General features: G+C 40.0%; 1 protein-coding gene across 4 annotated transcripts in view; it reads left to right on the top strand.

Moving 5' to 3' along the window:
* gabbr1a (gamma-aminobutyric acid (GABA) B receptor, 1a) overlaps positions 1-16,792 on the top strand; it is a 47,459-nt gene that overhangs the window by 2,313 nt on the left and 28,354 nt on the right. For 3 of the 4 annotated variants that reach the window (XM_019878591.1, XM_019878590.1, XM_019878589.1), the window contains exons 2-7: positions 607-693; positions 898-962; positions 1,794-1,932; positions 3,449-3,634; positions 5,904-5,921; positions 11,147-11,307. In XM_019878591.1, the coding sequence (XP_019734150.1) occupies positions 615-693; positions 898-962; positions 1,794-1,932; positions 3,449-3,634; positions 5,904-5,921; positions 11,147-11,307 (648 nt within the window). In that variant the 5' untranslated portion in view covers positions 607-614. Of the gene's footprint in view, positions 1-606; positions 694-897; positions 963-1,793; positions 1,933-3,448; positions 3,635-5,903; positions 5,922-10,690; positions 11,308-16,792 lie in introns of those variants that run through there. The other variant, XM_019878592.1, reaches the window with a different exon arrangement.

The raw sequence follows: 16,792 nt of genomic DNA, 5'->3' as shown, positions 1-16,792 counted from the left end.
TATATATATATATACAGCATGCGAACTTGGTGTCATTTGAAGTTTTACAAAGTTTATTATTCCAAAGTGCAAATGAGAAGCTATTTTTAGTGTCTTTGTTGTGTGCGAGCGTGTGTGTGTTTCAGCATGCTCGTGGGACCACTGTGTCGATTCAAGTCTTTGGACTTTTTAACTGCTTAGCATAATGTAGCATTTAGACTCTTAGTGGCTCTCCATGTGCCAACGTTGGAGCTTTATTGAATCATGACAGAAATTCAGGAATGTCAAGAAATCGAAGGAACACTAAAAATACTGGCAGTTAGTAGCACACTTGGAGTACTGGAGACTCGGGTGTTGAGGTTCTTGCTGCAGTGGAAACACTCCCTAGAGTCCCATAGAATCACGTGGGGAACAACGAAAAAGACTAAGAACTCCTTTGTGGCAGAATGAGAAATCCAGGAACACTTTGACAATTAGAAACACTTTGGGACCTTAAGGAAAACATCACGAGCTTTGGAATGTTGTAACACTACGAGTAGTTTGTGTAAATGAATAAAACATTTTAAAATGACAATAATAATAATAATATATCATATATGAGCACTCGCCCTCTGTTTTGTCTTCTAGGTGGAGTCATGATGGCGCTTTTGTTTCTACTGGTACTCCACATTCTACCATCTCTTGTTGTGCCCATACATAATTCATCAACTGGAGGTAATTTGTGCATGTATGTGTGCGCGCGTGTGTGTGCGTGACTGTGCGTGGGATGATGGGAAGGAATGAAGTCCGTTGAGAGCACGATTTGTCAGCTAAATTGACCGTGTTTCATGTGTCGTGTTTTGCTGTAATTTATCAACCTCATCCAATGAAAGGCTTTTCCTTCTGTCATTCGTTTTTCTTTTTTTTTCCCTTTCCCAGGCTGTGCCATCATCCGGCCCCCAAGGGATGGAGGTATCCGCTACAGAGGCCTGACACAAGAGCAGGTGACAAGAAATACAATCAAAAACACAGTATATGCTTGTTTTATGATCGCACAAAACAACACTGAAAAAAGTAATTAACTTGTACAAGTGGTAGGGCGTTAAATGTCAGGATAAACGTATAGGGATAAAAGTCTCTGGTTCACATTGCATTCTTTGACAGAGTCACCCTAACATGTCAGTAAATAAAAATAATAATAGCATTTTGGGATACGGTGCATACAGAATTCACGTTTCATCTTTTTTTGTTTTGTTTTTGTTTTTATAACGGTCTTATCATTCAAAATGGATTTACTTGATTTCACCCTCAAAATTCGACACCAAATATCCCATTAAAGATAAATTCAAAGTGAGTTTTCAAAGATGTTTTCAAATGTATTTTGAAAATGGCGGTGTCCCACAAGGATCAATACCAGAAACTCATACATTTGGGTGACACCTATCAATTTGAGAGTTTATGATAAGTCTTTAAGGTCGCAGGTAACGACCGTCACGGCTCACCTGTTTTACGGGTTTGATCTTGTGACGTTGGTAAGCTGAGTCTAGAGGTACTGTGATATGGATAAAAACGTCTTGATTATTCTGCTTAATTCATATTCTACAAATGCAGGAAATATTGATCGAGAATATCGTTTTTGGACCACTGGGGGCGCAGTTTATTGAGGAGAAAGATTCCTTCACTCGATTGAGTTTTAGTGTCATTCAAATTCTGTTCAAACGAAAACAACTCTGCAATGTTTTTTTTTTTTCCCTGATTGCCACCATATGGCACTGTTTTGAGAGGACTTGAACGCATGGGGGATCTCCATGTAATTTTCATCACTGCCTTTTCAGATTCGTAGTGTTCAGATTTTACCGGTGGATTACGAGATTGAGTACATCTGCCGTGGGAACCGCGTGATTGTGGGGCCTAAAGTCAGGAAATGTTTACCCAACGGCACGTGGACAGACATGACGCAGCACAGCAGCTGTCGTGAGTACTCGAGTCTTTATTTGTATTCGGGTATGGGGATGCGAAGACTGCAATGGTTTTCTTTCAGTTTCAGCTTTAACCAAACGGCACAAAATACAGCACATCTGTCGTGACAGGACGCACGAAAACGTTCCATGCCTGAAAGTGAACAGGAAATCTGCCATTTTTGTTTGAAACAGCCAGTTTGGGCTGATACACAAACAAGACACAACATGAAACTGAGTGGACATGAAAAAGTCTCAAGGAGCCATGTCGGAAATCAGGCCGAAAATGAACCATTTCACTCCCTCAAAAGTGACTCAGGAGTGCTTTGTGGAAAGTAAGAAAATAAAAAGCCCCTGACATCAGCTTTACTGAAACAAACTAAAAAACCTGGATCAAAAACATCCCTCAAGGTGGTTAAAAAAAAGACAGTCTTCCGCTTAGTTAAGTTAAAAAAAAAAAAAAATACTGTGAAATTTCTATTCAGGTCATGTTTTGGGTGCAGCGATGCGATGAAATCCTTTGTTGATTTTCATTCTTTTATGTTCCAAATAAGAATTCCCAGAGTCCATTACATTCAAGTAATGCTTCTTTTTGCAAAAAATACAAAGCTGCAGATTAGGTGGCCTTCACAGAAAATTTGTATACTTGCTGGAGGGGAAGTCTACACACACACACACACACACACACACACACACACACACACACACACACACACAGAGCAGATTAAAAAAAAAACCCTGCCGCCAGTTTCAAAAAAGACTAACCAAAGCACACCGAGACTAAAATGTTCCAAATAATCTGTTATTGGTGCCTGTCACTTTAAGTGAGTCCCAAAAGACATTTTATTGAGTTTCACACCAATGGGAAATAATTTTACAAGTTGTATTCATTTTTAGATGTTACTTTGACCGTGTGCTTTGGTAGCTACGTTAGCCTTTTAGCTTTTCTTGCTAATTTAACTACCGATACCTGATTTGGGTTTTGTTGTATCCACAGGACAATCACAGCTAACAATGCCAATTCCATTGGTAAATTCTATTATTATATGATGTGATTTTAAATAATCTTAAAACATCTAACAAAGAATGTGGCTAATCTTAATGCTAAGCATCAGCATAGCAGTCACATTGCGTGTGTTAACGTAGGCGCTATTAGCATTTAGCAATATTCAACCCTTCAATCCAACAAATTAACCCAGATGTATTGGTTCGCTGTTATTATGTCTGCGAGGCATCTAAAGATAAATAATGGTGAATCAGCACGAAATGAATGCTATTACTAACACAGCACTGGAGCTAAAAAGCAAATAGAACATGTAGGAAGATAATCTAAAACTAAAATGATGCTAATGCTATGTAGCTATTGCTAACACACAACTAAAAATGCTCATAACATATTTGGACAACTGCTTCAGATAATCAATGCAACGTGTAAAAGTATGTAAAGTGACGTTTTAAGCTTGTAGATGTTGTAGCTTGACTTGTTAGCCTCTTTAGCTGTGTGCTGCTAACATATGTGTTCTTTTTGTCAGTATTGCTGTGTCCTCGCGTGTGGACGTCTCTGGAGAACGGCCAGGTGACAGTGAGACCCCCAGGGCCCCCGGTTGAGGGGTCGGTTCTGCACTACCGCTGCCACAGTGGCTTCATTCTGGAGGGACGCAACGTCAGCCACTGCACCAAACTGGGAAAATGGGACGCTCCTAAGCCCATTTGCCTCTGTGAGTAACACTATGACACGACCAAAGCAAACAAAAATGAAATACAGAGCATCTGGAACAAGTACTTTTCATGCAGTTTTTGTGGGACCATCTTAATCCATAATGGAATAAAATATTTTTTTCCTCCAATTTTGGGTCCCCATGCACCTTCGACCTTCAGATTACATGACCTCTATTTTGTTTAATTTTTTTCTAATCTATCTGTCTGTCTGCCCCATGAGTGAAATTAGATTGTCACAGCAGCAATAGTCACAGTTACACCAAAATAGGAACAACCAACAGAACATAAGAAAAAAAAAAATCCCTCAGGAAGAGAAGAAGACAGAGAGTTAAATGTGATGCTCGAGCCATTCTAACATCAATCGCAAAGGGAAAGTCTCTTAGTGACAGTGATATATGATGACTTAGTGATTAATTATACTTTGGAGTATACTATTATGTATTTTGCATGCAAAAAATTTCTCAATACGCATTGCGTGTACGCTTGACATTGCACAGTGACGTCAGTATGAACAGATGACAGTAAAGGAGTAATATTTATAAATGGTGTCAACAGTGTAAAGTGCGCACATGTATATGCATAATATTGATTGTACATGTGAAATATGTTTCCATTATTGCACATTGTCCTCAAGCATTTTCCTCACACCCAGTGAGTAATTATGTACAGTAAGTGAATAGTGAATGGTGTAAAAGATGAACATGGTTTCTGACAGTGAAGCTGAATAAGTCTGCTGCTGCATAGTGTCGTGGAGAGGATGTTAATGATTTGTCCAAGATGGAGGGAGAGAAGTTTGCTCAATGTTCTCTTCAGTGCCCTGATGTCACCAGCCGTCTAGCAGTTTTTTTTTCTCAGTTACTTTGGTACATTTCTCAGATCAGAATTGAATTTTGAGAAATTCAATTTTCACATCATTGTGTCACTTGTGCAAACCAAAAGCAGTTTCTCATTGCTTTGGAACAAGTTTCAAATGCTTTGGCACAATCGCGCAAATGATAATGTACAATACTTTCTGACTTTACCAGTTGCTTATGTCATGTTGGTCAAAATTGATTTTTATAGGTCTCAGTGGAATTGTATGACACCCCAGAACATTGTGGCTCTACTTGATCGTCTTTACACAAAAAATGGCTGAACCGGTTGTCATAACACGTCACGCATATTTCTATACATTCGCCATAAGACTTTTTTTCCCCAGGCGAATCTCAATTCATGAAGGGAAATGTGGCATCCCTGATACTGATGCTGACGCCTCAGCAGATATCAGAAAAATAGATGGTACTTGCTATCACACTGGTAGAATATCTCCAACATCTTGCTGTACACATTGGAGCATCTGAGCTTTCTCGGGAAATATATTCTGCTCCTTCCCTTCGGGTAAATAGCATCCATGTCAGTGCTCCATTCCAGTCCAAGTTCAAGTACACAATTTGCTCACATACGTGCAAATGAATGAGGATTTGGTGAAAGAAAGCCACAGTTTGCCAGCCGGTTATTAGGGTTGCCGTGGCAACCATTAAAGTTGCTATGGGAATCTTTGGTTTAAAAAAAAAAAAAAAAGCTCTGACAATGTGAAAGTAGGTTGCGTAATCCCGAACAGTTTGGAAACATGGTGGAGTGTTGTTGACTTGTTCTATATTTGGGGAAAGCTTCGAGTGAAATGTTCAAGGCCTTTGAGTCACAGCCTGATGTGCGGTGACCGTCAATCATCAATAAACAATAAATGATGGTGGATCTAATACTGGGTATTTACTGTGAGGATGCGATGAGATTATGTAAAAGCAGCTACTGCCAAGGAGTTCTATTCCGCATGGGCACAATGACACCGTTGCTGACATCTGGTGGACAACAATTATTTGAATTGCGGTTGTACTCTGCATCAAGTCATCTTTTTTGTATTATACTGAAATTCAACCTGAAGCATCAGAATCATCATGCATAGGAAACATGAGGAACAAAAGTCAGACATATTTTTTCCATGTCTCAGTTGAAATAGGACATTGTTTGTGAGGAGTATGTTGTTATCCCAAAACAAATAGACTTTTCCTTTACTCTGAAACAATGATTCAATTTCATCATATCAGACAGGCTATGAACACATTTTGATCCAAACAATTACTATGAGGATGTTCTTGCGCTATGTCAAAACTTTATGTGTGCACTGAAAATGAGCAGCATGTACAAAGGTATCTATCATGATCGTGTTGTCATTGCTTTTTTTCTTTTAACATGTTTTTTCCCCTTTTTTTATGCTTCTGTCTTCCGAAGACGACAAAAACAACACAGGTAAGACACATTCCATTGTAATGAATTACTATGATTCATCTTTGTTGCCGGTTTGAAGAATCACGATCAACAGAACGAATAGAAATTATCCACAAAGTCCAACAAAAGGTTCGCCCACATGCGTATTTTGGAGAACGCAATGTACGCGGCGTTTAAATAGTGTGAATCCTCCTCATGTCAATTAAGATAACCGCCACCTCGCACAATAAAAATAACTACAATCTACATCCTGTGTTTCATATAAAGGATTATCTTATCTTATCTTATCTTATCTCATTACTGTACGCCGGTAACAGACACAGTCGACTCAATTTTAGAGCTGTAATGTTGTTTATTGGCCACAAGAGGGCAGCAGAGTTATTTTTGTAGCTTTCCTGACTTGCGTACCAGGAGCAGTGTGATCTTTAAAAAAAAGCCTACATCTAATGTCTAAAGCCTTTTAAACAAACGAGTCCTCATTCTTTTTTAAGAGAAATCTGTCAGATAACATCTCTTGTTCTTTTTAAAAAAAAAAAAAAATCCGTATGAATTATTTTTAAACTGTAGTCATTTTTTTTGTTTTCACTCCTCAGTTGTTTATAAATGTATTTATTGTTCTGTTGGCCGCATGGTGGGCGACTGCTTAGCACGTCCGCCTCACAGTGCAGAGGTGCAGGGTTCAATTCTGGCTTCGGCCTTCCTGTGTGGAGTTTGCATGTTCTCCCTATGCCTGTGTGGGGTTTCCGGTACTCCGGTGTCCTCCTAAATTACAAAAACACGCATGGCAGGTTGATTGGGCAGTCCAAATTGTCCCTTGGTGTGATTGTGAGCGTGAATAGTTGTTCTTCTACGTGTGCCCTGCGATTGGCTGGCAATCAGTTCTGCCCAAAGACAGCTTGGATAGGCCCCGGCACACCCGCGGCCCTCGTGAGGATAAGGGAATTACAAAATGGATGGATGGATGGATATTGTCTTGTTTGATGAGAATCGGCGTTGTACGTAACTTCAGATATTCACTCTGAAGATGATTTTAATGTGAGCATTTAAAGCTGTAAAGGAGAACTACTGCGACATCATGTTTTTTATTCTTTGAAATAAATTGCCATGACCGCAATATTATTTTTTAACTCCTGAAAGTCCTCTTTTGATTACTTCACCTCAGATAGTCACTCACTCTTCAGGTTGTCTGACAAATAAAATATTTTACTCCTGAAAAAAAAAATGAAATCAGATGTTTCCCCTCCTCCAATGCACCTCATTCAAATGATCAGCTCATCAGCAAGCTCTGCAGGACCCTGCTCATTCAAATCAGGTGTGTTGGAGGAGGGAAACATCTAAAACATCCCGGAAAGCGGCACTCAAGGATCGAGGTTTGAGACCCTTGATTAAAAGTGATTCTTTTCTTCCTCAAATACTCACGTCCGTTTTGTTTAATACCTACATTTAAAGCTGTTAAATAATTTTTTTAAATGATATTTTACACATAATTTTTTAACACTTTTTTAAACTTAAAAATTTTAAAAAGAAATGTTGGTAAATAATAAAATAAATGATGACGTTTCTAATATGAGAGCACTACCTCCAAATCCCTTATAGCAAAGCACAGTAGTTTCATTGGGGGTCATACTTAAAGTGTGTACATGACAATGTAGACATTAGCGATATTGAGTACCTCCCCCAGGGAGCATTGTAAAATGGTGGTTAAGTGCCGCGAGGATGAGGACCATTAACTTTGCTCATCACTAAGCTAATTGTCATTCTCCAGCTCGATGGAGATTGGGTGTCTTCATGAGATTGCCGCTAATTGCCTTGCGGAGGCAGGCGATCGAGAACGGGAATTGTCGCCATTTGAAATGTGACAGACTCGGAAGCAATTCCCCATTCTTTGTGGATTATTTCTTGTGCTGCTGTTTATTTCTGTTATGCGAGGTGGCGGTTATTTTTCGAATTTTAGTCTGAATATGATGAATCCAATACCATAATTGCGTGAATGAACAGGTGACAAAAATGGCCACAAACTTTTTTTTTTTTTTTGGCTGAGCTGTTGTGTTTATTTCTATTGGTTATCATGAAAAACAGGAAAGATATTCACAATAAATTTTGTCACGCATACATTGTGCAAATGATCGCATGACTGAGGATGTCGTGAACTACTTGTTGACTCTGTGGATTACTTCTAGTTGTGTTTATTTCTTTTCTACAAGGTAGTGATGAGGAGCGATTGTATTGCATAACTGTAACAACATTTGTGTTTGTGCCAAAGACTTTTTTATTTTGCTCTGTTGATCATTTCTAGTCATTGTTATTATTTATAGTGCTGTTTTTTTTTGGGGGGGGAGGGGGTTGAGTAATTGCATTTGTCCCGTTGTAAAGCCAAGAGGCAGACAGGAGCCGGTTACGGGTATTAACCTTTCTCCCGCTGAGGTGGCAGGAAGTGGGTGGAGGTGGCGCGCTCGGGGGTGGGAGGTGGCGGAGAGATACAAAGATGGATGCTTGCAATTTGCGGAAATAGATTTCTCGCATCTCTGAGCAACTCTGATGGTTAGTTTGCAGGACGATGCAAAAAAAAAAAAAAAAACATGGATTGTTGTTTTTATGGGCGGCTAACAGTACAGGGTCAGTACACACAGATGGCTTGTGGGAGAGTTTGCTTTAGTATAACATAACTCATCTTGCAAAAAAACTCCAGAGTACTCCAAAGGCTCATCTATTTGGATCGGAGAGCTCGGGGGGGGGGGGGGGAAAAAATGGCTAACTTGAGTAAGCCAACAACAAGATTGAAAGTGTAAATACTAATAATGAAACCATATTTGCACAGCCCGGGGTAGTCAATTTTCTGAGTAGTCAATGGAATAGTCGATTATGAAAAGATTGGTCAATGACAGCCCCAATATCCAGAGGTTGAGATGAGTTGAGAATTTAGTGCCTTTTGCATGAATTATCCCCCTTCACACATACAAGGTGCAAAGCTCGAGATAATTCCAACCTTTAAAAGAGCCGTCCAGGCTACCATCTATCCCACCGGGGGTCTTAAAAACAGAAACACACACACGCATTGAGCGAGCTCCAGTTGAGCTGCGCATAAAGTTCAGCGCTGAATAATTGATGGATGATCGGACGGTCGCACGAGGAAGTGGAAGGCAAATGCCAGACAATGACAACCGCCTCCATAGCACAGACACTAGGATAATGGCACTTGGGAAAACCCGGCGTCCTCGTATCACACTCACTCAGTTAGCGAAGTAAGTCATTTTCAAAGGACGCAATTTTGAAATGGAGGACATAGGCGTAAAGTCGGAGTAGGGGAACGATGAACCAAAAATGAAATCACAGTTGGGTACATGCCGTGGTTTACTTTGGCTACAGTTTCAATTGCTTTTAAAATGAAACATAAAAAAATTGCTGGTAGTAAATTCTCAAATTAAAGAAAGATTCTGTGCTGTATGCAGTCACTTCAATATTTTCATTTTAGGAACGTGTAAAGCCAAAGTAATGTATACTGTACAATTAAAATAAAAAACAGTCATGCCTTGAGATTCTAATGAAGACAACCACGATAGAAAATGCATGGATGGATGGATGGACGGAAAGGATGTCTTGTGGTGTTCCACAAGGATTACTAATAGATACCCTGGCATTGGGATAACATCACTTCAGGGATAAAGATGATTTGTCTTTGTGATAACAGTGCATGCTACACTAAACTGCAATTACAAATCCTCTACAGAAGATGGGAGTGGCACTCTCATTTCATGTGTTTTTTTTTTTTTTCAAATTCAGGCAAATTGATGAAGATCAAATCTTTTCTGTTGCAAACTAAAAATCAATGTTAAGTTATTCTATGTTGCAAGTTGATCAACATTTGTTTTCATTGTCTTATGTAATTTTAATAAGGATACAATTTTAGGCAGAGGTGTATTTATAACAATTAAAACATAATTTGCATTTTTTTCCCCTGACAATACCCAGCGTGAACCTTAAAACCAATCTTATTTTTTTGCCTTACCATTATACCCTACTTACCCTGTAATTTGAAAGTTTGTAATATACCCCTCTCTTTAAAAACAACAAAGGTGTTTTGATGTCAAAATAACTATTTAGCCACCCTGAGTTAACTCCTCATCTTTTTCTTCCACTGAAAAGCGGTGGTCGATTTTCAAATCCAAAGCGATGCATCTACAGCAATCAGCTCGTCATTACAGTGCTGAATTTCACAGAAAAGCTGGCCGAGACGCTCTTCCATGCCTCCCTGCTAAAAAAAGAAACATACTTGACAAATATATTCATCGATGGCAAGAGATGGTTGAATTCCAGTCGATGAACACACACGTCCACGGCAGCAAATTAGTTCACAACACTTTCTGTGAGGTTGTTTGTTAGCATTGCATCCTTATGTTGCACACTGCTGACATCAACCAACCCCCCAAAACCGGAAGAAGAATCCAAAATGTGATCAAATTAAGTTCGACTCAGCGTTTGACTCATTAGCTAATCTTTCAGCAGGTATTGCACACACACACACAACACACACACATACACACACACACACACACACACACACTCACACACACACACACACACACACACACACACACACACACACACACACAGGGGAGCGATGCACTGCAGATCAGACGCCGCTTCCTCTTCCGCTGCAAATCTTTTCATCTGTTTTCAACACGACAGTCTTACAGGAGGGGGAGATGTTGCTTGCCTTCCTTCTGCTGCTATTTCCACTCCTCGCAACTACACACACACACACACACACACACACACACACACACACACACACACACACACACGACTGCTTTCTCTCTCTCTCGCTCTCTCTCTCTTTTGGGGGGGAGCCAATGGGGTGGGGGCTCCAGCTTCTCCCAATCAACACTCTGCACCTGGTATCTCATTCGCGCCTTTTTTTTTTCTTTGCCTAAAAGTGGTGAATCTCACACTTGTCACCACATTTCAAGATTGATGCACAGCAGCAGCAAGGTGGCGAGATTGGCCGAGTATTGCTTTTTGGGGTATTTTTTTAGTTTAGTTTTCGTCGTGAGGTGACTTAGTGCTCAGTTGACTTGACTATGTAATTGTTGACATTTGGTTTTCCGGTCTTTATCGTCCACGTGTTGTCGAAGTGATGCCGGCGAGTCGCGCGTCTGCCCGGTGGCGCGCGCCTTTCCTCCGGGCTTCTCTGACCGTCTCCTACTTGTTCTTCTCGCTACTGCTGCTGTGCGCGCGGCCGTGCGCAGGCAAGAAGAAGCTGTACATCGGCGCGCTGTTCCCAATGAGCGGCGGCTGGCCCGGCGGCCAGGCGTGCATGCCTTCCGCCCAGATGGCGCTCGACCTGGTCAACAACCGCAGCGACATCCTGCCCGACTACGAGCTGGAGCTCATCCACTACGACAGCATGGTGAGTCCCGCTCTCCTTCTGGGTCTTACGTGCACGCTTTGTGTGTTTCGTTGCATGTAAAAAAAGAAAATAATACAAAGAATATTTGAGGGAGTTTGATAGGTAGGTACGCCTGCACAGTCCAGTTGAGAGATAATAGACGCTTGCTTTTGTTTGAGGAATTCATTTAGTTGTAGTTTTTTTTTTGTTGTTGTTGTTACTATTGTTGCTCTGGTTGGTAGTTTTGGGTTTGCTGCGTTATTCTAGCACTTTTTTTTTTAAATTCAAAAAGTATTAATTTTTCATTGTGTTGTTGTTGATTGTTTTATAGCTAGCAGGGGCTTAGATCTATTTTGGGATTTAAAAAAAAATCAAATTTGTACATTTTTTTGTTGGTTAATGAGCTTGCAGTGGTTTTGATATCTTTTGGGCTTGTCATTTTTCTTTTGCGATGTAACTAGTTTTTTGTGATTAAATCCATTCATTTTCTATTCCGCTTCATATATAATTCATTTATTATTTATTATTTATTTATTTATCTTTGAAACCAAAACAAAACCTTTTTTTTTTCCAGGGGGCGGTGTGGGATGTTGGGGGTTGTAGTTTTGTTGTTAGTGTGGGTGAAAATATTACAAAGTACTCTTTTTGAGTCATGTTTTGTTTGTATTTTTTACAGTTTAAAAAAAAAAGTTTATGATTTTTTTTGGGGGGGATATTTGAAACACATTTTTGGTTGGTATTTTTAACAGCAGAAGGCGATAAAAATGTCAAACTTGTTTTTAATACTATTTTGTTGTATTTAGACTTATTTTAATAATTTCAAATGCATTTTTTTAAATGCATTAATTTTATTTCTATAAATGTAAATGTGGGATTTTTTTTTTAGCTACCCGGGAGTGTAAAAAACATTGGAAACCATCAAATTCCAACCACAATCATAAACATCTTTCAGTGCGTATTGAAGACAGCATTTGGCCTGTACATAATGATGTGGCCAACCGGGCACCGTGTTGAAATGCTCTGTGACCATACAACCCATTTCGATGAACAAGTGCACACGGAAATCCAACATGTTTCTTACCCAGATCTGCTCAAAACATGCAAATTGACCAAATTTGTTTAGGTAATGAATATTTGTCCAGTAGTAGTAGACAAACTTGAATTATAATAAACATATGGGTGCATGTGGGGGTGTGGGGCGGGGTTCATATGCAGGATTTATATTGATGGAATTAAGTGGATTGTTGACACATAGAATTGTCAAAATGTAGAATGTGAGAGTAGTTGGAAGGGCAGGAATTGACCAAGAACTGTAGAAGGAAGAGTTCAATATGTCCTTATTAGGGAATTTTAACGTGTACAATTTGGGGGAAGTGATTTTTTTTTTTTAATTGCCATGGTGTTCTGCATTAGCTGAACAAGTTGAAGTTGGACTGCTTTTCGGTCAGGTTATGTGGAAGGAAAAGGTCAACATGTAAAATATTTCTTAATTTGAAAATTGTCGAATTTGAAAAGGCATTTACTCTAATGTTTTACAAAAGTTACAAAAGTGGCAATTTTGGAAATGTCGTCAATAATTCCTTTGTGTTGGAATGTTTCAGTTGGGCTCGAAAATTTAGAAGCAGTAGGATGTCCCTAGAATGGGCAGAACAATCATAAAAATATGTCTTTGGGCGGGGTCATACCTGGCCAGATGTAATATTATTTGTCACATTTCTCCACGGCATGACGGATCGATAGCACAAGCCCCTCATTAGGTGTGCCAAAAGTGCAAACGCACTTCCCACGCCCATCAATCACTACTTGAAAATGTCACACGCAGAAATACAAGTGGAATGGTCGCGATAAGTGGAATTGGTCATTGCCCCCGGCTTGCGTTTGTCAACAGCACTTTGAGTGGGACATACGCTCTCGGTCGCTATACTCTGATTGGTGAGTATGTCTCTGCATTGGAATCGCAATAGGAATGTGTGTGTGTGTGTGTGTGTGTGTGTGTGTGTGTGTGTGTGTGTGTGTGTGTGTGTGTGTGTGTGTGTGTGTGTGCTTGAGCGTGCGTTGGCATGGCAACAGAGTCGCTCTTGCAGCAAAGCACATAACGATTCAAAATGTGTGTGTACAAATCAAGACGTATGCGTCACTTGTGTGTGTGAGTGTGTTCCCTGTTCTTTTGTTGATGAATGCAAAAAGTGTGTGTGTGTGTGTGTGTGTGTGTGTGTGTGTGTGTGTGTGTGTGTGTGTGTGCGCCGCAGCGAACACCAACCTAAAGAAAAAAAACATTCCATGTGCAGTTTCCACGGCGATCGGACGACAGAATGGCTGTCGCCTGCGGTAGGACATAAACACACACGTGCACACACTGAAACGCACACATTTCAACGCTCAAACACACTTAACGCGCGCATACCCTTAAACAAACACTTGAACACGTATAAAGTCTTGAAGACATACTTCAAGTCCAGCAATCTAACATACACACTTACGCACTCATAAACACAGGGAGAGCCACAGGCACTAAACCAAGTCCCCTGACATTTCTGTTGTCCTGACCGAAATCAAAGGTTGCGCGGCAGTGATTACGTTGTCATCGGCTATTTCGCCTCCTCTGGCTTGTACTTGGTACAATTAACACATGCTATACTTAAGCACACTTAAACGCTCATATAAACTGAAACACACATACACTTACAGTGTCACTTACACTCAACCACACACAAACACGCAGGTTCACACAAATTTACACACACTAAAAACACACGCTCATGCTGAAAGACACATTCACACATGTGTTGTGTCCGCCTGGCCACTTAGTCATTTGTGTAAGCAAGGGTGTGGAGGCGAGTAGAGGGGGGAACTGCGTGTTTTCCACCTTTTGTAATTGACAAAGTGGAGTTGAGGTGGCTCGCATGGCAATGAGCGCCTTAGCCAGGATTCATTAGCCGCAATATTTCCCTTCCGGCTTATCATTGTCGTCGCTCACAAGCAGGCAAATATTCATCTTGTGGGATGAGAGGACGCTCGTGCCTCAGCATTCAACTGAAGTTGAAAATTGAAGCTATTAAGTAAAAAGAAATGGAATGGTGTATTTCAATGCTTGAATTTCAGTATTCTCTTCTATTTTGTTTTAATATGAGGGATTGTCCCAGCATTCATCCAAATACATTTTATATGGTTTATAACAAGAGTCGTGTGAAGGCTTGTCTCTCAGCATTTATACCCAACAGTTGTGTGCTATGCTTGATTTTCATGACAGTATTCTCATGTAATAGCTTGATGACGCACAGCAATAGTCTCTCAGCATTCGTGCAGATGGACATAACCGGGAAGTACAGCAGGATTTGTGTAAACGCTCGTCTTTCAGTAAAGTGGTACCTCTTCATACGAACGTCTCTTCATCCGAAATGTTCTAGTTACAAAACGCCTCAACAGGAAAATATTGCCTCTTGTTACGAAAGAAATTTCAAGATACGAAAGGTAAAAAAAAAAGTAAATTAACATCAACTTTAACCCTTTCAGGGACAGCGGTTACTACACTGGACAGCTTATCATGTTATCAGTTTCCAGTAAATTAACATCAACTTTAACCCTTTCAGGGACAGCAGTTACTACACTGGGCAGCTTATCATGTTATCAGTTTACAGCAGGGGTGTCAAACTCATTTTTGTCACAGGCCACATGATTATGACCGTTTGCCTTGGAGGGCCGTGTTGACGGAAACTATGTAACGAAGTCAAGAATCACCTTTTATTCACTTATTGGTTGAGTAACTGTAATGAAGGGTTTGGTAACAAGATAATGCTAACAATATGTCACTGATTTATTACATATTGATGGCGGCACGGGCACCCGCAGCGGCTCCTCTTGTCTTGTTGTCTGGTTGAGAGGGAGGAAATTTCATCTGTGCTGTATGTGCAACATGCATTTGACAATAAAGTTGTACTTCACTTGACTTGACATGAAAATTTGAAGTTTTGGTACACATTTTAGCAAGTATTGTGGAAGTTGTCATCTTTGATTTGTGTTTGCGGGCCACTTAAAATGATGTGGTGGGCCACATCTGGCCCCCAGGCAATGAGTTTGACACCTGTGATTTACAGGGTGAATGAAAGTGTTTCAGTAATTTCAAACCTTGAAACAACCGCTTCTCGAAAACCGACAAAGCGCCAACTCATACAAACAGAGCATACAACAATCGAGAATTAAACACTGTGAATGTAAACATCAAAATGTTCAACCAACCCATAAAGTGACGAAAATCATTTAGCTTAATGGTAACATAATAACACCAAACGTCTTGGATGAGCCACTGTTATTAATATAATGACGAGTTGTAAAACAACTCCTACTGAACATGATTAGCAAAACATACAAACAGGGACACGAGGTCGGGAAATACTTGAGTGCACTCAAGTGTGAAGCATCAGGCTGCGTGTCACGCATGCAATATTCATGAAGCCCGGCGTTTAATCCTCCTGTGGCGGGGTGGATCGGTGTATCTTTTCCCCGGCTATTGAGGCCACGGCACCTCTCGATGTACATGGATATCCGCACACGCTGAGACACCCGTACACACGGCAGCCGATGGCCGTTGCCATGGCGACATCAAAGCCCAGACTGCCAACTTTGATGAATTATTAACAGCGACACAGCGAGACGGTGCAGATGCCGCGTGCGGATGCGATGAGATGGGCTGCTTCTGAAGCTTTGTTTTCATTGATGGGCACGACCCTCCCCCCCACCCTTCCCATGTGGTTGCCAGTCAGCCAGGTGGGACGCCGCAAATGATTAAGGGTTAAATCGAGGGCGGCGTACCATGATTGAGAGGCGGTGGCTCCTCCTCCAGGCTGTTAATTTATCTCTTAGTAGGTGTTTCCCATTTTTTTCCTTACGAAGTGTTTTCATGAAATTAAGACTTTTTTTTTTGGGCGGGGGGGGACCCAATTTCATTAATTACATTATTTTTGGTCAAAATAAGATGTAGGTTTTTTTTTTTTTTAATAAAAAAAGTCTCCCATTTTCAATACTATTCATATTACTTGAGTGAAGTTTTATTTTTCAATACAATATTTTTCAACCAAAAGCAGTTTTTTTTCCCCATGAAAAAAAGTCTTTATTTCATTGAGAAAAAGTCATATTTCACGTTTTATTTCCGAATGAGCAGTAGACAAAAAGTAAAATCCTGAAATGATTGAAAAAGTAATTATTTTTTCTTCAAAAAGTAGCTTTTTTTTTTAAGAAAAAACAATTCTTGTATTTGACACGTCATAATTTTACCAGTGATTTTTTTCTAAAAGATCAAATAAAATATAAATATTTATTTAAAGTAATGTTTTGTCAACAATTTTTTTTTTATTGAAAAGTAGTTTTCAATCTTTTTTTTCCTGTAAAAAAGGCATATTTACGATTTCTAATGAGAAAAAGTGAAATGCTTTCAATTCGTGTTTTCGACAACAACAAAAAAATGCTCTTCCTCCATCGCCCTCCCCCGTTTCCCCTTCAACATTCCCCC

Source organism: Hippocampus comes, unplaced genomic scaffold, assembly GCF_001891065.2.
Source record: "Hippocampus comes isolate QL1 unplaced genomic scaffold, H_comes_QL1_v1.1 scaffold315, whole genome shotgun sequence".
Taxonomy (NCBI): domain Eukaryota; kingdom Metazoa; phylum Chordata; class Actinopteri; order Syngnathiformes; family Syngnathidae; genus Hippocampus; species Hippocampus comes.
This window is presented reverse-complemented; position numbering and strand designations above follow the sequence as displayed.